The sequence below is a fragment of the Narcine bancroftii genome, chromosome 3 (genome assembly GCF_036971445.1).
Source record: "Narcine bancroftii isolate sNarBan1 chromosome 3, sNarBan1.hap1, whole genome shotgun sequence".
In the NCBI taxonomy this organism is placed as follows: domain Eukaryota; kingdom Metazoa; phylum Chordata; class Chondrichthyes; order Torpediniformes; family Narcinidae; genus Narcine; species Narcine bancroftii.
The window spans coordinates 159758429-159786400 of NC_091471.1; the positions used below are offsets into that span (position 1 = coordinate 159758429).

A 27972-nucleotide genomic window follows, 5' to 3' on the forward strand; every position below is an offset into this window, starting at 1 on the left:
TAAGTGCTTCCCCCCCACCATCACCCACCTCGTACCTCCAATCTCTTACCATTGGCCCTTTGCTCTGCTCCATCCGATCTGCAGAAATAACTAGGTGAGGAACAACGGCGGGAACAAGGACAAAGACAAAAACCCAAATAATTAACCAAAAATAAATAAAAGAAGATGCAAGAAACATTCACAGCCATACCTTCCTTTAACACTTTATTGCTCTCCCAATATAACCTTTGCCCCATGTTACATTCACCCTCCCCCCTACTCTGTTGCCAACCTCCTTCGGTTGTCAACACTCCCCCCCAATAACAGATTGTGCCACCGGCACCCCTCTATTCCTCTCTCCATTTCCCGAGCTCCCCAAGAAAATCTGTAATTATAACTTCTTGTCTTCTTGGCATAACCTCTTTTCAGACCTTTTTTTTTCCAATTTAAATGGCAATAACAAAAATTTGTCCATAACACATTTGTACACCCCTGTGGGCTAAATTTGTAATGTAATAAAAACCACTGTAGGCTGATCCCCAGTCAGGGTTTACTTCTTCTTTGTACTCCCCAATGTGAGCAGATCTTTGGCGAGTTGCCATACCTTCTCTGGATGGATCTGCAATAAATTTTCTTTCTCCTCCTGGTAAATTCACTTTCAGGGTGGCTGGATGTATCAGTACACATTCGTACTCTTTTTGCTTGATCAGCTTCTTAACTGGCTGAAATGCTTTTCTGGTCTTCAAAAGTGCCACGCTAATGTCCAGGTAAAAGAAGATTTTATTTCCCACTACCTCTCAGGGGACACTCTTTTCTTTGCACCCGTTGCCGCTGCTCCTAATGTTCTCTCCCTGTCCTGATAACACAACAACCTTATCAGGACAGAACATGGTCTCTTCCCGGGACCTGGTCTTGGGAAAAGGGATCTATGAGCCCTTTCTATCTCAATCTTTTCTCCCAATATACCCTTGCCCAGTACCTCGGGGATCCAGGTCTGAAAAAAACTTACTGGGTTTTGCCCTTAGCCCCACTATTTTAATGTTATTTAACCTGCTGTAGTTCTCAAGGGCATCTAATTTCCTCCAGATATCCTCTCTTTCATTCAGCAGCATCTCCACTTTATTCTCATATCATATCTGGTGTCCTCTTTTTTACCCACCCTACCCATCAGCCCAGATAGGATACCCTGAACCTAGTCCAGCTTCTCTCCCATGTCTTGGGCTCTCTTCTCGACAGCCTAGAAGAACCTGTCTTCCATCTGGCCCAGCATGTCAATTACATCGTGCAGGGAGGTCTCTGAGCTCCCCTGCTTGTTTTGTTTTGACAGGACTTTTTTTTTAGTTCCACAGCCCGATGGAGCCTTCCTTCACTGCTGCCTTCATCCTCTTCAGAGCTCCTGGATCCATCGCCACTGCTGCCGGTGCTCGCTGTCTCTTCTGGTCCATCACTGCACCCACTGATTGCTGCTCTTGACCCTATGCCACTCGCTGCTGCATCGCCTGCCGCACTGCGACTTGGCTCCAGACCCGCCTCTGGAGCTGACGTGGTACTGGAGTTGACACCAGTTCTTCATGGCTTTTTATCTGTCTGGGCTGGCCCACTCCCCGTGCTCTTCAATGTCACTGCTCCATGACTGTTACAGGCTCCAACTTCATCTCGGGTCTTGCACATACCACAAGGGTGTTTGACCTGGCGTTCCCACTGTGGGAAGGGGGCCCCAAGCTTCTCCCCATCTCCAGGGGCTTCAGGAAGGCTTTCTTTGTGTATTTGCCGGGTGGTAGCGCTGTCCTTGCCCAAGTCTCGGTCTCCCTGCTGGGCGGGTCATTCAGCTGAAGCTGCAGCTCCCTCCTCGGGCCTCAGGGCGGCCCTGCCATTATCCTCTCCATGAGGCATCCCTAGCTAGACCTCTCATTTCAATGGAGATTCTTTCATGCTTTTACTTGCAAATTTATTCTTTTTAGTCATTGTTTATTGTAGGTTTCTACCACACCTTTTTTTGGTAATTTGGTTATTCAGTTGAGATTTTTACCCTATTTATTCTTGAAAATCCTGGGAGCTCTCGGATTCCACATCCTCCTACTTTCCCCTCGTCACGTGACCTCTGCCTTTCCTGAACACCAAGCCATCCAACCCTTTTACAGTATGGGAGTCCCAGTCAATATGTGGAAAATTAAAATCTTCTACTATCATAACATTCTGTTTCTTACAGCTGTCTGCTATCTCTCTACAGATTTGCTCTTCCAATTCTCACTGAATTATACAACCCCATGAATGTGGTCATACCTTTCCCGTTCCTCAGCTCCACCCATAAAGCCTCAGTAGACGAGCCCTGTTGTCTGTCTTGCCTGAGCACAACTGTGATATTTTCTCTGACTAGCAAAGCCACTTCTTCCCTTTCATCCCTCCCCCCCCACCCCCCCATCGTGTCTGAAACAACAGAATCCCGGAACAGTGAGCTGCCAATTCTGCCCTTTCTGCAACCAAGTCTCACTAATAGCAATAATATCATATTCCTATGTGTCAATCCATGCCCTATTCTTAAACCAAATAGAAGAAATCTAAAATGGATACACAAACAGATAGGTTTAAAGGAAAAACTTAAAGGGAGAGAATTCTGGAATTCAGAGCAATGATTTTAAAGTACAACCACCAGTGATGGGATCCAACTGACAGAAACGGAGAGAAAGAGCAAATAGGAGGCAGTAACTAATAGGCTGCCACAAAGGCTGGCATTGGGGCTCCTGCTATTCATAACTCGATTAATGGCCAAATATAACATATTCAACCTTGCTGCTTCTACAAGGCTGAGGGGCATTGTGGATTAGTTGGAGGATGCAAGGAGGCATCAAGGAGATATGGACAAAGTGGTAGATGAAGCAAAATGGAAAAATGTAAGGTTGTAGCCGATCGCTACAAAGAAACACACACATACAGTGTGGCAGGTTAAGCTCACTCCTTTATTAGGGCTGGAAAGGCTGCTTTTATACTCTTCAAGTTCCTGCTGTTTTTGCTGATTGACTGAGTCCTTCATATGACTAACAATAGTGGGTGGGAACAATCATGTATATGAATGCCTTTCTTCCCCAGCCTGTTTCTGCTGAGTTAGCTGGATAGCTTGTCCAATGCCATTTTAGGGCTGTTGGTCTAATGCTGTCCCAGCTTCTACCCCCACCGGTTAATTGTCCTGAGAGTCGCTTTAGCGATCTCTGTCCGCGTCTGCTGCCGCGCAATGTGCCAGTCCGATCTCCGCAATTGCGGGCCGCCACAAGGTCATCCACTTTGATAGAAAACACAAGACAGGCTACATTTTGAAAGATTGAAAAGCCCTTGTATACAAAACACTTAAAGAGGACACACAAGTACAACTAGGCAATTAAGCAAGTAGTATGGCCACTTTTACTGCAAGAGGTTTTGATTTCAAGATAGAGAAAATTAACAGTTTTGTTATAATGAGTAATTAAGCAGACAGGGCCTACTTTTAGAATAAGTTGAAATGGTTTAATTGAAACATCATTGAAATCTCATTGGAAACAGGATAGATGCAGGGTTGATATTATCCCTGGCTGATCACCTCTACTTCCTCAGGAGTATGTGGAGGTTCAGTATGACATGGGAAACCTTAGCAAACTTCTACAGATGTGTAGTGGAAAGAGTGGTGACACAGCCTGTTTTGGGGGCACCAATACCTCTGAGCAGAAAGCCCTGCAAAAGATCATGGATATAGCCCAGTACATCACAGGGAACACGCTCCCCAACATCATGAAAATCTTCATGGAACACTGCCATAGGAGAGCTTCAAGGATCCACAACACCCAGGACATGGTGTTCTCACTGCTACCATCAGGAAAGAGGTCTAGATGCCACAAGATTCATACCATTAGATTCAACAATAATTGCTACCCCTCCACTACCAGACTCCTAAACAAGACTCAATCAAAAACCCCTTTCACACTCACAAGTGATCCCAGGATTTGGCTTTTAAAGTGGAAAGTGTGAAAGCAAAATAAGCTCAATACCAGCGTCAGATGACATCATCTCATGCTGAGGATTGACAGCCTCGACCCCTAGTATAATCCCTAGTGTCTGCAGATGCTGGCATTGCAATCAGGCAAGTGTGAAAGGTATAGAAAAAAAAAGAAAAAAGAAAGAAAAAAAGGAACCCCCCCCCCCCCCCCCTTCAGCCAGCTCTCCTAAGGAGAGTCCTAAAGAAAGGAAAAAGAATATTAAGGAAAAATTAAACATACATATTAAAATCTAATCAACATAAATCAAAATGTAAATATTCTGAATATAACAACCACTTACTAAGTCCAGTCTGGTCTCCATATTTGAGGAAGGATAAACTGGCTTTGGAGACGGTCCAGAGGAGGTTTACTAGGTTGATCCCTGGGATGAAGGGGTTGACTTATGATGAAAGATTAAATAGTCTAGGATTGTATTCGCTCAAGTTCAGAAGAATGAGAGGAGATCTTATAGAAACATATAGGATTATGAAGGGTATGGATAGGATAGATGTAGGAAGGTTTTTTCAGCTGGCCGGGGAAAATAAAACAAGAGGACACAGTCTCAAGATTTGGGGGAGTAGATTTAGGACAGAGATGAGGAAAAATAGTTTTTCCCAGAAAGTAGTGAATGTTTGGAATTCTCTAACCAGGTAAGTGGTTGAGGCTGCTTCATTAAACATATTTAAAATTTGGTTAGATAAATTTTTACATAATAGAGGAATTAGGGGATATGGGGAGAAGGCAGGTAGGTGGAGTTAGGTCATAAATTAGATCAACCATGATTGTATTGAATGGCGGAGCAGGCTCGATGGGCCATTTTTGGCCTACTCCTGTTCCTACCTCCTATGTTCCTATGTTCCAAATAAAAAAGCTATAATTATCACGCGAAACATATGTAATTTTTTTCCATTATTAAACAGTATGTCATGTCATTATGCCATCTATTAATATCAATCATATTTGTATCTTTCCACATACTAACAATACATTTTTTCTCTACAAATAATGCTAAATATACAAAAGCAAGTTGAAATTCATCTAATCCCAAACCTTTCAGAGGTTGCAAACTGCCCAATAAAGATCTTTGGCTTGGCTTCGCGGACAAAGATTTATGGAGGGGGTAAAAGTCCACATCAGCTGCAGGCTCGATTGTGGCTGACAAGTCCGATGCGGGACAGGCAGACACGGTTGCAGCGGTTGCAGGGGAAAATTGGTTGGTTGGGGTTGGGTGTTGGGTTTTTCCTCCTTTGTCTTTTGTCAGTGAGGTGGGCTCTACGGTCTTCTTCAAAGGAGGTTGCTGCCCGCCGAACTGTGAGGCGCCAAGACGCACGGTTTGAGGCGATATCAGCCCACTGGCAGTGGTCAATGTGGCAGGCACCAAGAGATTTCTTTAGGCAGTCCTTGTACCTCTTCTTTGGTGCACCTCTGTCACGGTGGCCAGTGGAGAGCTTGCCATATAACACGATCTTGGGAAGGCGATGGTCCTCCATTCTGGAGACGTGACCCACCCAGCGCAGCTGGATCTTCAGCAGCGTGGACTCGATGCTGTCGGCCTCTGCCATCTCTAGTACTTCGATGTTAGGGATGAAGTCGCTCCAATGAATTTTGAGGATGGAGCGGAGACAACGCTGGTGGAAGCGTTCTAGGAGCCGTAGGTGATGCCGGTAGAGGACCCATGATTCGGAGCCGAACAGGAGTGTGGGTATGACAACGGCTCTGTATACACTAATCTTTGTGAGGTTTTTCAGTTGGTCGTTTTTCCAGACTCTTTTGTGTAGTCTTCCAAAGGCGCTATTTGCCTTGGCGAGTCTGTTGTCTATCTCGTTGTCGATCCTTGCATCTGATGAAATGGTGCAGCTGAGATAGGTAAACTGGTTGACCGTTTTGAGTTTTGTGTGCCCGAAGAAAACGGAGGTCCTCTATCAGCCAGCTCCCCACCATGACTACCAGCCCCCCCACATCTCCAATAAAGATACTGTCAGATCTAAAGGTATTTTAATCTTATACAGATTTGGATTTATCCCAACCCTTTTTATCCATACCATCCTATAATATTTAATACATAAATGAAATATAATCCTTCATAAGAAAAGTCTCAAATTTAATCATTTCAGATAAAATCATATCACTACCAAACACACATTTTACTAAAGATCAAATTTAAAAGTACAGAAACAAAGAATTCTTATCAATACCATAGCTGTCCCTCATCATTAAGGTTAATCAAACTGTTTAAACCTCGAACATAAAAGTAGCAAACTTCAACTTTAACATATCTACTAATATTACTAAAGACCAATAATATCTTTATATAAAAACTCAAATCATCGTATAAAATAAAAATAAGAAAAAAAATTAACAAACCCCACCCAAAAAAAATTACCAAAAGGTAGTAATCCCTAAACAAAATCTGGGTGTGGATCATCCACCAGTGGCTGATGACTAATAGAACCTAGAGCAAATCTCTTCTTCCCCAGCCGAAGAAAAAAAAATCTCAAAATATCATAATAGCATAAAAAGTAAAAGAAGAATAAAATGATTCTGCTATTCATCCAAGAGGTTCCAAACTCGAAGATCCCATTTCAAAAGAAGTTGGACTCTTTCCATTCCCATTTTTCCCATTTCTACCATTTCTTCCATTTCCAGAACAACCAGATTTTTCTTTACAAGATAATGGTGGACTACATCTTTGTCCTCTTATATCAGGCAATGAATCAGCAAAAATTATTGCTTCATGATCTTCCTCAAAAAACCGAGATTGATAGTCTCCATGAAACACCTTCAAAACTGCCAGATAGCAAAAAGTAGACTTATAACCTTTACGCCACAAAACTTCTTTAACTGGATTAAATCGATGTCGACGTTGAATGACCTCTTGACTCAAATCAGGATAGAAAAAAACTCTGCTATTCTGAATCAATAACGGAGTTTGTCGTTTTCTCGCATTTTGCACCACCAGTCGAAGTATTGCTTCTCTATCCAAATAATTCAAACATCAAATTATTACAGGTCTCAGTGGCTGACCAGGTAAAGGTGATCTCCTTAAAGTTCTATGAGCTCTTTCCAATACCAAGCCTTCAGAAAAAAATTCTTGCCCTAGTACTTGTGAGATCCAATCTGTAAAAAAACGAAGAGGATCTCGTCCTTCCATACCTTCTGGCAAACCAACAATTTTCACATTATTCCTTCTACTTTGATTCTCCAAATAGTCTATTTTCCTCTCTAACTCCTTCTCACGTTCTCGCAATTCTATAACAACATTTTTTCTGTATTAGAAGCCACTTGTTGTTGACATTCCAAAAAAGCAGACTGAAATTTTTAAAAATCTTCACAAGATGCTTCTACACTTGTTTTAACTGTATTCAATTCTGAACTTATCCTTTGAGCCAACTCATTCATCATAGGCTGAATGACAGCATTTAACTGGTTACATTGTAATTCACAAAAGCTCAGCCCTGGTTTCTCTAATATAGTGGCAGAACCAGGTAACTGCAGCTCCTGCTGCAACTCAACAAAAGGCATTTTAACAGTCTTACTGCGGGTCTGGACTCCCAGCAACGGCACCCCGACTTCCTCAGGGGGTCGACGCTGGTCTCCCCCTGCAGCTCATTGTTTTCCCAAAAAATCACGGAAGAGATCGAAATCTTAAGGTTGGAGCACTGCCAGAAACGTTTCAGACAATGGAGTCGTCTTCCTGCGTGCTCCCTCCGTTAAAATCGGCAGGCTGCCAGAATCAGGATCCACTGCATGGGAACACGCACCTTCCTCCAGAGAACGGGTAATTCCAGTGCTATCCTTCATTTGGTGAGTAGTAGACATTTATTTTCAGCTCCCAAAGGCAGTCTTTGTAGTTTAGGCACTGAAGAAATTAAACCTGAGGCTGTAGCAAGTTGTTTTTAGGGCCCAAATCTTCAGTACTTCAAAAATGTAACTTCTTCTGCACTTGAGGTTTAATCTTTTTACCATTAATGGCCATAATAATTCCTTAATACTTTAAACTAAAATTTAAGAAGTTTAAACTTGAAAACAAAAGTTAAAAAATGGGTACTTAAAAGTCCGGCCAGAGAGGTTGAGATTACACGTCTAGACTCTACACCATCTTGCCATGCCCCACCTCTTGTCGCGCCCCACCATTGTGGGATTGAAATGACCCAAGTTTTTGTGTGAGTGCAGGAAGAAAAGATTAAAATGAAGGTATAAACTTTGCCATGGGAAAGTCGCAATGGAAGAGAGAAAGAGAGAGGAAATAAATAGCAATAAACAGCAATAGCAGATAATTTTTAAACAGCGTGGGAAAATTGGTAGCGCTATAGCGCACAATTTATAAAGACCGTAGGAAAAAAGCAATGGCAGACCTGACTTCCCAGAATGCTGTGAGGCAGAGAAGCTCCCTCTATGAATGCTTCTATGTATGCAGCCAGGCATACAGCCCTTTCTCTGCCGCATGGAATTCTGGGAGGGCAGGTTTGCCATCGTTTTTTCACATGGTATTTAAAAATTGTACACGATTGTGCTACCAACTTTTCCATGTTATATAAATTGTGCACTATAGCACTACAAACTTTCCCCTGCTATATAAATTGAGTGCTATAGTGCTACCAACTTTCCCATTCTTTTAAAAAATTGTCTGCTATTACTATTTATTGCTTGCACTTTCCCACGGTCCCTTATAAAAGTTTATATAGGTTGGCTCAACAACAGGAGCTGAAGGACTCATAGTGTGCTGTACATAAAGATTAATTATGTTATAATATGCATAATTAATTTTGTTCAAATATAAGATCACAATACATTGATTGGGATTTAGAGCAGGTTCACCATCACTCGATGTGTCATGACAGCCACCAGTAGAAGCAAGACCAGTCCTAACCCCTGGCAAGTGTGAAAGTGTTCAGTGCCCCAGTTAGGAGTGGTCAAGTGTGAAAAGCCAAACCCCTATTCCTATCCCTGGACACTGAACACCCAATTTAGTGGGATGCAAGTGTGAAAGGGGCTAAAGGCTCATTTAAGGACTCTGACTTTGCACATTATTTATTACTGATTTTTTTTTCTGTATTTGCAGTTTGTTTACATTTCTTTCTTTGTTTACATTTCTCTCTTTCGTAAACATATATTTTTCTTGAGTACAGTTTACACCTCTGATGCATAGAAATTCTGCCTGGCTGACAGGAAAAAGAATCTAAGGGTTGTTTGTGTCATGACATGTATGGACTCTGAAAATAAATTTGAACTTTGAACCAAAACCAAAGATTACAGTCTCAAAATAAGTAATCAGCCAATCAAGATAAGAATGAGAAAGTGTATTTTCAGGGGGAAAAAAGTTACTGTAGTAGAAGAAGGTAAAAGAGTTGGTGAAGTGAGGGAGGAGAGGCATCAAGAAACCAGCTCTGAAGAGGATCTGGTGAGTGAACGAGAAGAAATGCATGAGAAGCCTATTGCTGGCCAGGGTAGGCATTTCTCTCTATATAAAGATTACTTTGAAGTACAGTTACAAGAAATGACACAACAGATTTCTTTGGGCTTTACATCAGTTAATAGTAAACTAGCAAACGTAATGGAAGAAATTTCAACTGTTAAAGCTGATGTAGCAAAATATGCAAAAGTGGTTGATAAAGTTCAAGAAAAAGTTAAGAAGATGGAGATCCAGCCGCATGGATTATGGTTATTATATTGTAGATGGCTAATTTAAAATTTGCTACATTTAATGTGAATGGGCTTAATAATCCAATTAAACATAAGAAGGTATTAACTTATATTAAGAAATTTAAAGTTGTTATTGCATTTTTGCAAGAAACTCATTTGATGGAAATTGAACATCATAAATTGAAAAGAGACTGGGTAGGATAGGTTATGTATTCTTCTTTTAATTCTAAAGCTAGAGGGGTGGCAATTTTAATTCATAAAAACTTACCTTTTACTTTGGATTCAGTGTATGAGTCAATTGGAAGGGTTTTGATAGTTAATTGTAAAAATTGTTTCAGAATCTTGGACTTTGGTGAATATTTATGCACCAAATGTGGATGATGAGTTTTTTTTGCAGGATATTTTGCTTAATTTATCATATTCTATGATAAAATTATGATACGGGGTGACTTTAATTGTTGTTTAGATTCTTTGGTGAATAAATCAGGTAAAGTGACACTTAGGAACAGAAATTGTAATTTTTGATGAAGGATTTTAATTTAGTCGATGTATGGAGGAAGATGAATCCAAAAGAGAGAGATTATTTGTATTATTCAGCTCAATATGATACTTATTCTAGAATTGACATTTTTTTTTGTTGTCCACTCATTTATTGGATAATGTAGTTTTGACTGAATATAAATCTAGGAGTTTGTTGGATCATTCATTGGTTTTATTAACATATGAGGGAATGGATGAGATGATTTCTTCTTATTGCTGGAGATTTAATTCTTTTTTGTTGAAAAATGATGAATTTTGTAAGTTTATTAAAGAACAAATTCAACAGTTTTTTGATATAAATAGGGATTTAGTGAATAGTAAGTTTGTATTATGGGATGCTTTAAAAGCCATTTTAAGGGGTCAAATTATTAGTTTTACAGTTAAGTTAAAAAACCAATATTTAGTGGAAGTAGATAAGTTGGAAAAAGTCATTAGTGTTTTGGAAAAAGAGTTACAGAAGAGTATATTAAATAAGGAGAAAAATGTTTATTTAGATTCTATGTAATTGTAATATAATACATTACAAACTTATAGGGTTGAACATTTATTACAAAGATCTAAACAGAAATATTATGTGTTAGGGGAAAAAGCACATAAAGTTTTGGCATGACAATTTAAATCTGAACAAATGTCTAGAATGATAAAGGCAGTTAGGAAAAATTCAAAAATTTCTTATAGACCTCAACATATTAATGAACAGTTCAAAGAATTTTATAAAAAATTATATACTTCTGAAGTGCGATAGAATGATGATAAAATAGAGGGTTTTTAAAATAGATTGCCGTTACCTATATTGAATAATTGGTTGAGGGAACAATTGGAGAAACCAACTGATTTGAAAGAGATTAAGTTGGTTTTGAATTTAATGCCGAATAGTAAATCTCCAGGAGAAGATGATTTTACTGTGGAATTTTATAAGAAATCTCAAAATATATTGCTTCCAGTGTTTGGTGAAGTTTTACAAGTTTTGGATACACAATCTGTACTGGAATTGTTTTCACAATCTATTATTAGCTGATTCTTAAAAAAGATAAAGATCCTTCAAATCCCTGAATCCAATTTCGTTATTGAATGTTGATTATAAACTTGTGACTAAGATTTTATTGGAATTTGTATGCGTCTGAAGGGAGTCAAAATATGGACCAGATTGAATCCTTTTTAGCAAATTAAACTGTACCTTTGTTAAATGATGCAGATATTAGGGAATTGGATGGTCCATTTACTGATTTGGAACTTAAGGAGGCAGGGGAATTACAATAGGTGAACAAGAGTATAAAATTAATCTGTTTGCAGATGATATGTTGATATATCTAACTTATCCCAAAAATTCTTTAGAACTGTTACAAAATTTGCTGAAACGATATGGTGTGATTTTGGATTATAAAGTTAATTGGGATAAAAGTGACATATTATCAATATCGGATGAAGATTATTCAGATTGAAAATAACTTACAGAGTTTAGATGGTCTAATAAAATTAAATATTTAGGAGTAATAATGGATAAAGAATATCATAACTTAACTTACATAGTTTAAACTATATACCTTTATTAAATAAGATTAAATTTGATTTAAATAGATTGAAAGACTTGCCATTAACTTTGATTGGGTGAGTAAACTATATTAAAATGAATCTCCGTATTCAATATTTATTTAAATCAATTCTGAGTGAGGTACTGAATAAAATTTTAAAGGAATTAAATAAAATAGTTTGTTTGTTTTTATGGAAAGATAAGTTGTCAAGAGTTTCTATGCAGAAGTTGACATGGAGGTATGATTTAGGTGGTCTTCAATTACCACATTTTCAGAATTATTATGAGGTGGTGTAATTAAAGTTTATTAATAGGTCGTTTGATATTGATCAACCTCCGGTGTGGGCGAAGGTGGAGATGAATCAAATTTCTGAGAAAAAAATACATCACTTTGTATATAAATGGAATCCTTTTTTTTTTACAACAGTACAAACTGCCAGTATTGATACATTTGATGGGTGTATGGTATAGGTAGAATCAAATTATAGGAACTAAGGGTAACATTTCAACTAAGACACCATTATATCAAACCAGATAATTCCCTTTTCTTTGAATAACCCTTATTTGAAAGATTGGGAAATGAAAGGTGTGATGTTAGTGGAGGATTGCTTTGAAGCAGGTATATTTCTTTCTTTTAATAGATTTAGGGAGAAGTTTGATATATTACTGAATACTTTATTTGCTTATTATCAAGTTCGAGATTTACTGTTAGAAAATTTTGGACAAGAATTGGTGTTACCTGGTCAAATGAAATTTGAGAAATTAATTGCTGATAAAGGAGAGAGGGGATTTATTTCAGAAATGTATATGTTACTACAGGAAAAGATGACTAAGGTTGATGTATATAAAATGAAAGATAAATGGGAGAAGAATTTATCTATAACTTTATCTTTGGAGGAATGGTCAAACATGTGTGTTGATAGTGTTACGAAGCTAATTAATGTATGATATAGTTTAGTTAATTATAATTTCTTACATTAATTGTATTTAACTCCTGAAAATTTGAAAAAATATGGTTTTATTTAATCAAATTTGTGTTTTCGATGTGAAGAACAGACAGGCACCTTCTTACATTCAGTATGGAAATGTACCAAAGTCAGACATTTTTGGGAAAATTTTTAAAGTTTTTGTGAGATTTATTTAAGATAGATCTGCAACTTGATCCATTGGTACATTTATTAGGTTTTATGAATACACTAACAACAGGTTTGCGATTGCATTTATACATTTAGGATTGACAGTAGCTAGAAAATGTATAGTTGTTACGTGGAAAAATGATGTTGAATTGAACATACAAAGATAACATAATGAAATACAGTCATGTCTGTATTTGGAGAAGATAGCATATAAATTACAAAATGATTATCTTTTTTTGTTAAAATGTGGAGTCTGTATTTGGAATGTTAGGGTTTGGATGTTAAGTAAATATTTTTTATTGGTGATGTAAAGGGTTGGCACATCAAGCAGCAATCATTGAAAACCCAGTATAAATGTGTTTTTTTTAAGCATCAAAGGGGGGTGGGTTGTTGGTGGTGGTTTAGGTGGGAGGTGGAAGGAGGGGGGTAGTAGGGGTTTTTTCTTTGATATGTTTATTTTGTAAAACTTTTAAATAAAATGTAAAAAGTAATGTATTTAAATTAATTAGTTTAATAAATATTTCTGGGAGGAATCCAACTTACCAATTGCCCTATCATTGGATGCTGAGAAGGCGTTTGATAGTGTAGAATGTCATTTTTTATTTAAAGTGTTGGAAAAATTTTGGTTTGGATCAATGAGTTTGATTAAGGCAATATATAAACAACCCAGAGCTAGAGTTATGTCAAATGGGGTTTTGTAAGGGTCTTTTAATTTAGAGAGATTTAATAGACAGGGTTGCCCTTTATCTCCAGCATTATTTGCATTGGTGATTTAATCTTTATCTCAATTAATAAGACAGGAAAGGAATATAAAGGGTATTAAATCAGGATTGAATGAATATAAGATTAGTTTATTTGCAGGTGATGTATTAATTTATTTAACTGAACCATTGGAGTCGTTGGAGGTGTTACAGGAAAAAAATAATACACTATGGAGAATTATCTGGTTATAAAGTGAATTGGAATAAAAGTAAACTTATGTCACTGTCTGAAGCTGATTATTCTGGTTGTAAATGGACAAATGGACAAATCAAATTAAGTATTTAGGTATTAAAGTAAATAAATATATAGATCAATTATATGATTTAAATTATTTATCATTAATTTCTATAATAAAAGAAGATTTAAATAAATGGAAGGATTTAGGGTGAATTGTGTAAAAATGAATATATTTCCTAAGCTTCAGTATTTTTTTTTCAAAATATTCCTTGTATTATTTTATTTTATTTATAAATGGAATACTAAATTAATAAGTTCTTATAAATCACCTATTTTATTTCATTTGATAGGTATTTGGGAAGTTTGACTATTTGTTGTCAAGGAAATCAAGATGTTATGGCAGGAAAGTGATGCTGACAAAATATTAGCTATGATCTTGTTGTGTGATTGGCATTGGATGGAATGGAAATACGTTTCCAAGTCTTTACCACCTACTCCTGTACCAGGTGGTCATGTAGTTATTTTCCAATGGTCTGAGGTCCAAGATTCTCTCCTATCTTACTAACCCTATCTTCCCTTGACGTACCTTAAAAAAACTGACATATGCTTTAGTCACCTTGTATCCCACTGTTGGCAGCAAAACTCACTGAAATACCTTTTATTTTTTATTTTGCTACATTAAAATTGTGGTGGAATACATTCCCGTTCCTTGAATAAGTGAAGCTCCAACACTGAAGTGCTGACAGTATCTCCCGTAGAGCAATTATCTTGAATGGCACTAAACAAAACCTCAAACATTCCTCGCTCCACCATCACAATGTGGCAAGGATTCTTTATTTGAATCTCACAATCACTGACTCACATCAGGATACTAATACCTCAAAAGTTCTCTTGCTGTCACTCACCAGACTGATCTAGAAACCATCATTATATTTCATTTTTCTAAATCTTGGAATTGCTTCCTCATCACTTCGTGAAGGTTTCACGGGAACTATCGGCTGTCAGTCTCCCACCTCCCTCCCCCACCAGCCATCAGTAGCAGCCCCCGTTCGACACCACCTTCCTGTCAATCGCCATCCCTGTCAGTCACCCACTCCCGTCAGTTGCCACTTCCACTGTCAATCTCCACCCCAGTCAGTTGCCAAACCCGTCAGACCCCAGCCTCATTAGTCGACCCCCGTCAGTCTCCAACCCCACCGTCAGTCATTACCCCTACCATCAATCACCACCCCCTCCAGTCAGTTGCCAACCCCCGCAACGTGCCGCTGCTGTGTATGGGGGAGGGGTGGGGGGGGGGGGGGAGGTGGGATTTGCTGCCATGACGTGCCACTCTGGTTTGCAGTGATCACTCAATGCGGGAGTGCAAGAGCAATGACCTGCATAATCCTTATCCATAATCTCCAATCCCCAGAGCAGTTCTAGTGGCATGGGGAATTATTGGTAAGGAAAACGGCCACTGCTCCCGCACTCCTGCATTGAGCCACTACCGTGAACAGGAGCAGCGCTTGCAACAGTGGCACGTTGCAAGTTAATCCCTGATTATGGCAGCAACCACTCTCTCCCCATGGCAGTGACCTCTCTCCCTCCGATCGCAGCAGCGGGTTCTCTCCCCTCCACCCCCCCCCCCCACCCCCGACCGATTACGGCTGCGATCCCTCTCCCCCTATCGCGGCAGTGGCACCTCAGCCAGGGTTTCCCTGGGGTTGGAGACTGACGAGGTTCGACTAATGAGGCTGGAGTCTGACGGGTTTGGCAACTAACTGGGGTGGAAATTGACAGTGAAAGTGGCAACTGACGGGAGTGGGTGACTGACAGGGGTGGCGATTGACAGGGAGGTGGTGACGAACGGGGGCTGCTACTGATGGCTGGTGGGGGAGGGGGGTGGGAGACTGACAGCCGATAGTTCCCGTGAAACCCTGACATCACCTGAGTAATTGGAACTGCCAATTCCCTTTTCAAATCGCCGGGCCATGATTCCAAGTTAAGTTTTACTGGGTTCCCTGACCACCTCTGAGGTAGGGTTGACCCAGTTGGACCCTTTCAAATCGCCACGTAATTGGGTCGCTAACCGTGCAAATTGCCTGGTTAATCCCATTTTACATGGCAGTTTAAAAAGGCCTTGTAAGGGGCTGTCTGTGTAGATTTCCTCCAGTTTCCTTCTACCCTTCAAAACGTATGGAGTTGTCGGTTAATAATTGGGTGACACTAGTTCGTGGGTATCTTCCTGTTACCCTGTTGTATGTCTTAAAAAAGAAATTGCACAGTGGACGCGAGAACTCTGGTTACAAAGTTATTCAAAGTGCAGCAGTGGCGAAGAACCAAATTAAAAACACAGAAATGCTGGAGGAAGTCAACAGGTTTCGTAATGTCCAGAGAAATTAAAGATGTGGAGCTGACTTGAGCCCTTATTCAAGGTACAAGTAAAAATAGGCAAGCGCCTGAATTATTAGGAGGGTCAGAGAATGGCCTGAGTTGAAGGGGGAGGGGCAACGGAGGCTCGCCCCAGTTTCCATGGCAGCAGCGACACGGTAACGCAGATACAATCTAACAATGCAGAGAAATAGACAGACGGACACATTGATTCAACAGCTGAGAAAAAGTTACACGAGTGATTCAGTGAGAAGAGGGACAACAGCGAAATCAAGCAAATGTCCTGACCAGTCAAAACAAACTTTAGTCCATTACTGTCGCTGATCGGATCTGTGTGTTTAACTTGCAACCGCCTTTTCTGATCCCAGGGAATCTATCATCACCCTCTCTCTCCCTTCACCAACTCAAGGCCAGATGTACGACCGAGCCCCGCGGGATACCCTATTCGCCTCTGCGCTGGGCAGCACAGGACCGGCCGTGGGCCCCGCCTCTTACAACGCCAGCCGCAGCAAGTTGCAATGCACCTGCAAGGAAGGAGGTGAGCAACGCTCTTCACAGTTATGCATTCATTTCTGCGCGGATTGGTTAGACGGGTAGATGCCACATAAAGCTCTTTTAAAGAGTGTCCGACCTCAAACGTTGACCCTTGTCACAACAGCCGAATATGCGGAGTATTTTTTTGTGTTATCACAGGCGAGGTGCTAGAAGACTTGAAAGTGATCAAGGGTGTGCCTTTATTTAAGAAAGGCTGCAAGGACAAGACAGGGAGCCCAACGAAAGTGCTGGAAAAGTTATTGGAGGGTTTCTGAGAATTGGGATTTGAAAGGCAAGGACTGATTATGGACAGCCAAGCGCGACTTTTTGTGTGTGGTTTGAGTTTTTGTTCAAGAAGTTACAAAGAAGACCGGTCAGGGCCATTTGGATGCTTTTTGCTGCTTTCACCCTCATTACTGTTAATGCCAATTTATCTAGTAATGGGTCCAAGCAAAAATTAAAATCCCCTCCAACCAATTTTGTCTTTTTCTGCTGTTTTCAAGAAAATATCCTTCATAAAGGCTTCATTTTGAGCATAAATATTCATAAATGTCCATGCTTCTCCATAAATTTTACCATGTGCCATTACTTAACTTCCGGGTTGATCAATCAAAATGTTTTCTATTAACATCAGAGTATTTTTATTAATTAGAATCTCTGCCCCTCTTGCCTTTGAACCAAAGGAAGATGATATTATTTGTTCTACCCCTTCTCTTTTTAATTTATCATGTTACAATTTGATAAGATGTATTTCCTGTAAAAAGATATCTGTTTTTAATTTTTAAAATGTTATTTACAAATTTTAAACCACAATTATGATCACATTACATTCAATTCCAAAGTTATTTAAAAAAGTTATATCTTTTCTTTGGCTTGGCTTCGCGGACGAAGATTTATGGAGGGGGTAAAAGTCCACGTCAGCTGCAGGCTCGTTTGTGGCTGACAAGTCCGATGCGGGACAGGCAGACACGGTTGCAGCGGCTGCAGGGGAAAATTGGTTGGTTGGGGTTGGGTGTTGGGTTTTTCCTCCTTTGCCTTTTGTCAGTGAGGTGGGATCTGCGGTCTTCTTCAAAGGAGGTTGCTGCCTGCCAAACTGTGAGGCGCCAAGATGCACGGTTTGAGGCGATATCAGCCCACTGGCGGTGGTCAATGTGGCAGGCACCAAGAGATTTCTTTAGGCAGTCCTTGTACCTTTTGTTTGGTGCACCTCTGTCACGATGGCCAGTGGTATTTAAAAAAGTTATATATGTGGCATCGGACTTGTCAGCCACAAACGAGCCTGCAGCTGACGTGGACATTTTACCCCCTCCATAAATCTTCGTCCGTGAAGCCAAGCCAAAGAAGAAGATATGTGGTATACAAAAAGCACCCTCCCACCTCTTCTTTCCTAAACCCCTAAAAAAAAAAGAAAAGAAAGGAAAAAGAAGGAATGGAGAATACCAAGGGAATAGAGCATTTATATCATAAAGTTTAATATTGGAGGTTACCAAGAAATGAGGTCTTCATAGAGACTATTAAACATGCAAACTCATATTTTGTCTCTCTGGTAATGGAGAAACTGCTGTGCCCCAAACGCTTAGAAGTGGATCCCCAGCTACCACGGGCTTCTGAGTACTACGAACAGTGGATCAGCTGCTTCAACAATTTCCTAGAGGTTGCCTCCGACCTTGTGGACTCTGATGACAAAAAGCTGAAAGTTTTGCAAGGAAGGGTCAGTCAGAGGGCCTTCCAGGCAATAAGAGGCTGCACTACTTACGTGGAGGCGATGGCTGAACTCCATGCTCTCTACAAACCCAAGCTCAATGAGGTGTACTCACATTACCTCCTCACATCCCAGAAACAGCAGCCCAGTAAGTTAGAAGAGTTCCTTCGTGCCCTGTTTAAGCTTGGAAGAGACTGTTGGGATTGCTCCACGACCCCTGTGCTGGTAGCTGTTGGAATCTAGGGGTTAAAACAGTATGAAATAAATGATAAATTAATAAGTGTATATTTACTGCATGGAATCTAGGGGTTAAAACAGTAAGAAATAAATGATTAATTAATAAGTGTATATTTACTGCATGGTTCAGGGAAAAAGGAATGTGATTAAGTGGCAATCACAGCAGGGAGCAAAGTTGGCTGAGCAAAATTGTCTCTCCAAAATACAGGGAGAGGAAATGCATAAAACAATTTAGGAGGAATGCTCAAACTAAATGAGGTGGTGAGTAGCACAGGAGACACAGGCCAGATCAGAACAAAGAATGGCCTGTAAGAAACAAAGGGAATGGAAAACAAGTCTAGGAGGAAGATTAAGGCAGGAGGAGGTGTTAAAGAGAACAGCAGAAATTGGCAGGACAAGAACAGAATGGTGATTAGAGATATCTGGGGATGAAGTAATTTCTGATCAACACAAAGGGATAGTCTGGCCAGGAGGATTAACATGGGAGTGCTACACCCCAGATATCTGCAAAACAGGAGATGACTTGTGATAACCCTTATGCAAAAAGATCTAGCAAAGGAAGACAACTTTTGTTCTGTATGATAATGAAATCTAGCAAAGGAAGCCAACTTTTGTTCTGTATGATAAGGTTGACCTATATAAACTGAACCAACTGGACAATAGGGGTCAGTCTCGGGGAGTAGCTCACTGGCAGGTGACCTATGAACTAACAGACTGACCCAGAGCTCTGTTAAGTTTTATTCTTGTGCTGTGTAATAAATTGACTGTTGAACCGAATACCTTCTCCTATCACTTCATTCAAAGAACGCGCTGGACTCAGACTACACATAGACTAAATTAAGAGTAAGTTAAAGCCAGAGTCCGACATAGCCCATTGCGTAGAAGACTTGGTCTGGGATGCCTGTGTGTCGGGGTTAAAGTCCGATTACATCAGGCAACATCTGCTTGAAGAGGACCAGCTACCGTTAAGATGGGCTCTACAGCTGGCAAGGATGCTCGATTCGGCCCAGCACCACACTGAATCAATCGCTGGCAAGAATGGGCCCACCATGTGTGCCACCATCTGGGGAGATGGCATCTGGAACAACTGACCCCACCACTACTGCCGTGGCAACCGAGCACCTGAAGTGCTAATTGTGTGGGAAAATGAAGCACCCACAATGACTCTGCCCTGTTAAAGGCGCTACCTGGTCTGGCTGTGGTAAGATGGGGCACTATCAGCAGTTTTTGCAAGGCCAATATCTTCCAACGAGGCAGCACGCATGCACAGCTGATGGAGGGGATCCCGACTTCACTTCCAGTACCAGCCGTGTGGGCTCTGAGGGAGGCGCCATCTCAACCTGCCGTCACTCCTGCTCCCCGCATCGACAGTGCTGCTGCTGCCCTCCACACTGACATCATTTCCTGCTGGCTCTGTGACTCCACTTCCGCCATCTCCATGGACGACTCCGATCCCACCCAGCTCCGTGATGTCACTTCTCCTTCTTCCTCGACCTCAGCAGCGATGACCGCGTGGTCAACTCGGGGGCCGCCATATTCCCCTGTACCAGCAAGATAGAAGTGGACGCCACTAAGTATCATCATGTGGTAAGCGTCCTTGTGCAGGACATGGCCGGCTGAATAGTCGATTTCCTCAGGGACCACCAGCTCTCAGCAAGTACAAAGCCCTCCTTGTCCAGATTTATGGTCTCTCATGGCACGAATGAGCTGCATGGCTCTTCCATATCAATGGCCTAGGGGACCATGTCCCTTCGGAGTTAATGAACAACATATTGGCACTGGCAGACTGCCATAGGCCTTGCTTGTTCTTTTAGTAGTTTTTAGAGAAAATGCCAGAAGACATCCACCTCAGATTGGCTGACAAGAACCCTCGAACAGTGGTCATCTGTGCAGTCATTCTATGGTGTGTGAAACAGCAAGGTGCAAGGCCCACAGAAATTAGTGCATCACACCCAAAGGCCCAGGCTCCACAAGTACCAGTGATGAAAGCACACATTCCCCTGGACAAGCATGACTTTGTGACAACCACCTGGTGTTTTTATGATCAATGCTGGGATTCTGGAGTTTGCCACTGTTGACCCCCTTGTGCTTTTCCAGGGAAACACCATGCCCAGTTATCACTAAAGACTATGGTGGCTAGCCACCTAACAGCCTATTCTAAGTCTGGGATGAACTCTCCCAGAGCAAATTTTTAGTTGAGGTTAGCGTCCATCCTCCTTCAGGCTTTGACACCTGTACCAGGAGCACGGGTCTGGCACTCACTATGGTGAATAACAGTTCAATTTGTATGTACAGCTCATGGGCTATATCCCTGAAATTTGGCGACAGTAAGTTCACATGGAAGTTGATTCTTACTGCTGTGTCCTGGCCATTGCTCGGTGCCGACTTCCTCAGAGCCCACTCACTGATGGTGGACTTAAAAGGGTGCCGGTTGTTGAACACCATAACGTTCCAGATTGCCCCGCACCTAGATGCTGTGGAGTACTCAAACAATGAATTTGCCAAACTTTTTGCTGGGGTTTATGGACATTGTCACTCTCCAGTTCTTCACTGCCACACCCAAACATGGCGTTGCATACCGAGGACCTCCTCTACATACACAAGTCTGCCTGGCACCTGACAAGTTGAGGCTTGCAAAACAAGAGTTCCACAAAATGGAGGAACTTGGAATAATCATAAGCAGGCCTTCCTGTGGGCTTCCCTGCTACATATGGTGCCCAAAGCCATGGGACGCTGGAGACCTTGTGGGGATAACAGGTGTCTTAATGACACTACGTCTGTAGACCACTTCCCTGTGCCCCATGTACGGGACTTTACAGCTAATCATCATGGGGCCAGGATATTTTCTAAAATTGACTTGGTGCGTGGGTACCACCAAATACTTGTAAACCCAGAAGACATGCCCAACACCGACATCATTGTTCTCAGAATCTCATGTAGAAGGTACTCTAGTGAATTAAGAATACACAATAAATGGAATGTGATTTTTTTTAAAAACAAAAAAATCTGTTTTTGCTTTCCTCTCAAGGACCAACAATTATTTTACCTGGAATTTACAGAAGGAGGCCATTCAGCCCAATCAGATCCATACCTGAACAATCTCATCAGTCCCATTTTTATCCCTAATTTCCCAGTAGCCTTACAACATTTTTCTCACATGCTCATAAATTTCACTTTTAACTCTTTTGCCACTTAACTACACCAAACAATAATTTAAGTAGACAATTAATTGAGGAGTGCAAAATTGAAATGTGGAGCAAATTCGGACATTGGGGGAACCCATACAGTCAAAGAAAGAATATGCAGCTCTCTCTCTCTCTCTCTCTCTCCTGACAAAGATGATTGATGGTAGTAGGACAGTGGATGTTTCATGGACAGGATCCCTCATGTTAGGCTGGTCCTGATTAAACCACAGTGGATTGGTAAATTCAATCCAAAATTGGCTTGCTTTCAGAAGACAGAGGGTAATAATAAAGGGATGTTTTCTTTGACTGAAGGTCTGTGATTAGTGGTGTACCATGTGACCTCTGTTGTTTGTCATTTTATATTTGGTTTTAATGAAAATGTAGGTGGTCTTATTAGTAAGTTTGCAAATGACTCAAAAATGGTGGATTTGTGACCAGTAACACTTATATCAACAGTAATGAAGTGTTTTGAAAGGCTGGTGTTGAAGCATATCAGCTCCTGTCTGAGTGGTGACATGGATCCATTCCATTTCACCTATCGTAGCAACAGGTCTGTGGCAGATGTCATCTCAATGGCTGTACACAAAGCCCTGGAACATCTGGACAGCAAAGGTGCATTCATCAGAATGCTCTTTATCGATTACATTTCAACATTTAATACCATAATTCCTTCAAAACTGATCAGCAAACTCCAACACCTTGGACTCAACACCCCACTGTAATTGGATCCTGGATTTTCTCACCTTCTGACCACAATCAGTGAAGATTCATAAGAACATCTCCACAATCTCCATCAGTATCAGAGCATCATAGGGCTGCGTTCTTAGCCTCCTGCTCTACTCACTTTACACCTATGACAATGTGGCTTGGTACAACAATAACACCATTTACAAATATAAAAAAGGTGATGAGTCAGCATACAGAAGGGCGAATGAAAATTTGGGTGAATGGTGCACCAACAACAACCTTGCACTCAATGTCTCCAAAACCAAGGACCTGATTGTTGACTTCAGGAAGGGAAAACCAGAGGTATACAATCTAATGATCACTGAGGGCTCAGAAGTGGACAAGGCGAGCAAATTTAATTTCTTGGGAGTCACTATGTTGGAGCATTTTTCCTGTACCCAACACACTAATGGCATTATGAAGAAAGCACGTCAGTGCCTCTACTTCCTCAGAAGTTTGTGGAGATTTGGTATGACACCAGAAACCCTGGCAAATTTCTGCAGATGTGTGATGGAAAGTGTGCTGACAGGCTGCATCACAGACTGGTATGGGGACACTAATACCACTGAGCATAAAGACCTGCAAAAGGTAGTGGACACAGCCCAGGACATCACAGGCAAAATCCTCCTTACTATCGAGAACATCTACAGGGAACGCTGTTGTCAAAGAGCAGCAGCAATCATCAAAGACCCACATCACCCAGCATATGCTCAGTTCTTGCTGCTAACATCAAGAAAGGAATATAGGTGCCACAAGACTCGTATTACCAGGTTCAGGAACAGCTGCTATCCCTCCACCATCAGATGCCTCAACCACAAACTCAATCAGGGACTCATTTAAGGACTCTTTACTTTTGCATTTTATTGATTAAAAAAATTCTCTGTATTGCACAGACAGTTACTTACATTCGTGATCTGTTTACAGTTCTTTTTCTTTACATGTGTACATTGTGTACAGTTTTTTTTCTTGCACTACCAATAAGTGGTAATTCTAGCTTTCCTGCAGGAAACAAAAATCCCAGTTGTATTTAATGTCATGGATGTACTCTGAAAATATATCAGAAATCTGAATCTGTACTCTGATAGCAATGCAAGTTAATAAAATACATAGCAGTGCATAGATTGACTGGAGATTTTGGTGGAGAAATGGCAGATGGAGTTTAATCCAGAGAAGGTGAGGTGTTACATTTTGGGAAGTAAAATGGCAGACGAAATATTTAGTAAAGTAGCAGGACCCTTAGTGGTATTGAGTGGTAACGCAATGCGTGATATGGTAATGAAGGGATTTTGCATGCTTGACTTCATTAGTCGGGCCCGGCATTGAATATAAACATCAGGAAGTCATGATGCAGCAGTTAATAATTGCAGCAGGGAAAGACTCCATTTGGCCACTGTATCTGTGCTGTAAATTAATTCCACCATTACACTTGCCGTGTGCTTCAAACATTTATTCAGTTCAAATTATGCATTGCTCTGCCATTGTTTACTGGATAAGAAACCTTTTAAAGAATCCCTTCTCAGTTTCTTCTTCCTGACAACAATGTTGTATTAACACAGGATTTGCTTACCAACCAAATTTAAACAAGACATTTGATCGAAAGCTTCGTCAAAGAGACAGATTCAAGAAATGTGTTAAAGTGGGGACAGGGAGAGGAGTCGTATGGTCAGACAGCACTGAAAATGCTCTTTGGTCAAACAAGTCCATGTTGACCAAATAGGGATTCTGGACTAGTCTCATTGGCCTGTATTTGGTCCATATCTTTCTCAGCTCTTCCTATCCATTCTGTCCAATGTCACTTGATATTTTGTTTCCTCTGACAGATTGTTCCAGATGCAAACTACTCTCTGAGTGAAAGCGTTGCCCCTCAGATTCTTCATAAATCTCTATCCTCCCACAAACCCATGCCCTATAGTTCTAGAATTGTCTATTCTGGGAAGAGAGTGAGCATTCACTTTATTCCTGCTCCTCAACCTCCTATGCTCCAGTGAATTAAAGTCCACCATATCCAGCCTCTCCATATACCTCAAGTCATCCAGTCCCAGCAACATCCTGGAGAATCTCTTCTGCATCCCTTCCAACTTATTGATGTCCTTCTTACAGTTGGGCAACCAGAATTCCAAGAATGGTCTCACCACTTCCTTATACAGCTGTATCATAAGGTCCCAACTTTTGTACTCAATACCCTGCCCAATGAAGGCCAGTGTGCCAAATGCTTTCTTCACTGCCGTGCCCATTCAAGTTGGTTCTTTTAGGAGACTATGCACCTATGCCCCTGTTATGCCCAGGAAGAGAGCATTATGGAAAGAATTCCAGAGTTTAGGCCTTAGCAGCTCTAGGGAGTGTTGCAAATGGTGGAGAACTGAAAGAAATCATTTGGACTTTGAGTTTCTGCTCAAATTTTTCGTAGAACATTTTAAATCCAATCTCATTGTTATGAACCATCCATCGTCTCACATTTTCTCAGCTTTATGTTTTGTAGAATTCTTCTCTAATAAAGCTTGTATTTATATTTCCTTGTGTAATTTAAAGAGTCCATTTGGCCCAAAAGGTCTATGTCGCTTTCAGAGCAATCCTATCAGTTCTACTCCCAGAAACCTATTTTTGCTCACATGCTCATATTCTATCTCTCAGCACTCACCCAAATTAGCCAATGAACCTACCAACCATTTTTAGATGTGGGATGAAATCAGAGTACCCAGGTGAAACTCAAATGGTCAAAAGGGGAATGTGCAAACTGTAGACTGACAGCACATGAGGCCAAAACCTGGGGCACTGGAGCATCACTGTGCTGCCCCTTCAATAATGGTCTCTCCTTTGTCTATGGCATGGAACAATTTGGGGGAAGCAGTTGTGATTGATAATGTTCTTCCTATTGCAAAGAGCATGCATTGAGAAATGCCAGCACTGGATATATTTTCATGCTGAATGCATGTGGACTGATTGAAACTTAGCTCTCCACCTGGTGGATAAACTGGTATTGCAGCATTCCCAGTGGAACTTCTGCCTTGAAATGCGCTATAATGCCCTCAGAGTATTTGCATTGTATCTGAATTCCCTGGTAATTAGTGCATTATTGCATACTATTGGAATTGTTTTTTAATGAAGTACCTATTCAGCTGCAACCAGTAAGAATTTCGATTCATTTGTACAATATATATGACAATAAATTCATTATCATTACTGACCAGGGATCAAGCTCTAGTCATTTATACCCACAGAGGAGCTGCTCATTAATGCATGGGAACACAAACTTACAAGTTGAGGAAAAAATACATTATGATATGACGTGTTATGATATAATAAGATAGAGGAGTTAATGGTCATGTACATAATTATAATGTACAGATGCAATGAAAGTCTTTTTACTACAGTTTCCCAGGAACATAAAACATACTCAGTACTCCAAGTGTGGTCTCACCATCATCTTCTACAGCTGTATCATGATGGCCCAACTTCTGTAGTCAATACCTCACCCAATGCCATCTCACTGTCTCTACACAAAACCTTGGAACACCTGAACAGCAAAGATGCATGCATCAGAATGCTCTTTATTGACCATAGTTCGGCACCATATTCCTGCCAAAACTGATCAGCAAACTCCAAGACCTGGGCCTCAATATGCCAGTGTGTCATAGGATCCTGATTTCTTAACCTCTAGACTCCAATCATTACGGATTGGCAAGAACATTTCCTCCACAATCTCCATCATTACTGGAGCACCACAAGGCTGCGTACTTCAACCCCTGCACAACTCACTTTACACCTGAGATTGGGTGGGTGAGTATGACAACAATACCATTTGCAAATTTGCTGACAATACCATGGTATAAAAAGGGCCAATAAGCCAGCGTATAGGAGGGAGTTGAAAACTTTTCTGATTAGTGTATTAACAGCCACCTCACATTAATGTCACCAAAATAAAGAAGCTGATTGTGAACTTCAGGAAGGGAAAACCAGAGGTGTACAATCCATTGATCACTGGGGATCAAAGGTAGAGAGGATGAACAAATTTAAATTCCTAGGAAGACTTTTCCTAAACTTAACGCATAAATATTATCAGTGCCTCTGCTTGCTCAGGAGTTTGCAGAGGTTTGGTATGACCTCAAACACCTTGGCAAACTTCTACAAATGTGTAGTGCAAAGTGTGCTGACTGACAGCATCATGGCCTGGAATGCGTTACCGATGCCCCTGAGAGGAAAGCCCTACAAAAGGCAATGGACATAGCCCAGTACATCATAGGCAAAACTCTCCCCACCATTGATAAAATCTATATGGAACACTGCTGTCAGAGAGCAACAGCAATCATCAAGGATCCACACCTTCCAGGACATGCTCTGTTCTTGCTGCTGTCATCAGGAAAGAGGTATAGGTTCCACAAGACTCATACCACCATGTTCAGGAACAGTTATTGTGATGTTTCTTTTACTGTAATAAGGAAACTTGGGTTTTTAAAAAAATATTTTATTTACAAATTTTAAACCACAACAGTAAATACATTTCATTCAATAAAGAACTTTCAAAAATTATAGTGTGATATATAAAACCCCTCCCCCTCCCCAAACCCCCCAAAAAAGGGAAAAGAAAGAAAGACAGACAGACAGACAGACAGACAGACAGACAGACAGACAGACAGACAGACAGACAGACAGACAGACAGACAGACAGACAGACAGTATATATAATCATAAAATTTCAATACTGGAGGTTATCAAGAAACAAGAGAGTCTGTAAACATTCATTCTTACATTTTGCAAATATGGGTGTCATATTTTTCAAAATACATGATATTTATTTCATAAACTATAAATAATCTCCTCAAGTGGAATGCATCTATGAAGTTCTGCATGCCATCTCTCCATCCCGAGGTCTGTGTCCAATTTTTAAGTTCTTGCTATACACTTTCTAGAAACTGCTAAAGCAATTTGTACAAATTCAATTTGATACATGGTTAGTTTCAGTTTGGGTCTATAGCTCAAATATTACCCAACAAAAATAGCATTGGATCCTGTGGAAACTTAACCTCCAATATTTGTTCCAAAATATTTCCAACTTCCAACCAGAAATGTTTAACTTTAGGACACTTCCAAGTAGAATGCAGAAGTGATCCAATCTCTTGTCCACACCTAAAACACAAATCTGATAATGTAATGTTCAATCTTCTTAATTTTTGAGGAGTCAAATATAACTGAAGAAAAAAATTATTTTGAAGCAACCTATATCTAAGGTTCATAACTTTTGTCATATTATCTTTACATAATTCCATCCAGTCTTTCTCATCTACTAGTCTTTTTAAATTCACATTCCATCTTAATCTCGATTTATGCGCTCCTATTTTAGGGGCTTTCTTTTGAAGTAAATTATAAATTACAGAGATAAATTTACTGATATTACTTTTATAAATCAGTAATTTCAGTTCACTCTGGCTAGGTAACTTCAAACTTGAAC

At 40.5% G+C, this 27972-nt stretch overlaps 1 protein-coding gene across 17 annotated transcripts in view; it reads left to right on the forward strand.

Annotated features, from left to right (window-relative positions):
- stpg2 (sperm-tail PG-rich repeat containing 2) overlaps nt 1-27972 on the forward strand; it is a 715538-nt gene that overhangs the window by 48013 nt on the left and 639553 nt on the right. For 14 of the 17 annotated variants that reach the window (XR_011353877.1, XR_011353872.1, XR_011353875.1 and 11 more), the window contains exon 2: nt 16511-16680. Coding sequence is in view for 10 of the 17 variants with exons in the window: in XM_069925670.1 (XP_069781771.1) it covers nt 16511-16680 (170 nt within the window). In the remaining 7 variants the exon portion in view is untranslated. Of the gene's footprint in view, nt 1-15183; nt 15213-16510; nt 16681-27972 lie in introns of those variants that run through there. The other 3 variants (XM_069925668.1, XM_069925669.1, XM_069925663.1) reach the window with 2 other exon arrangements.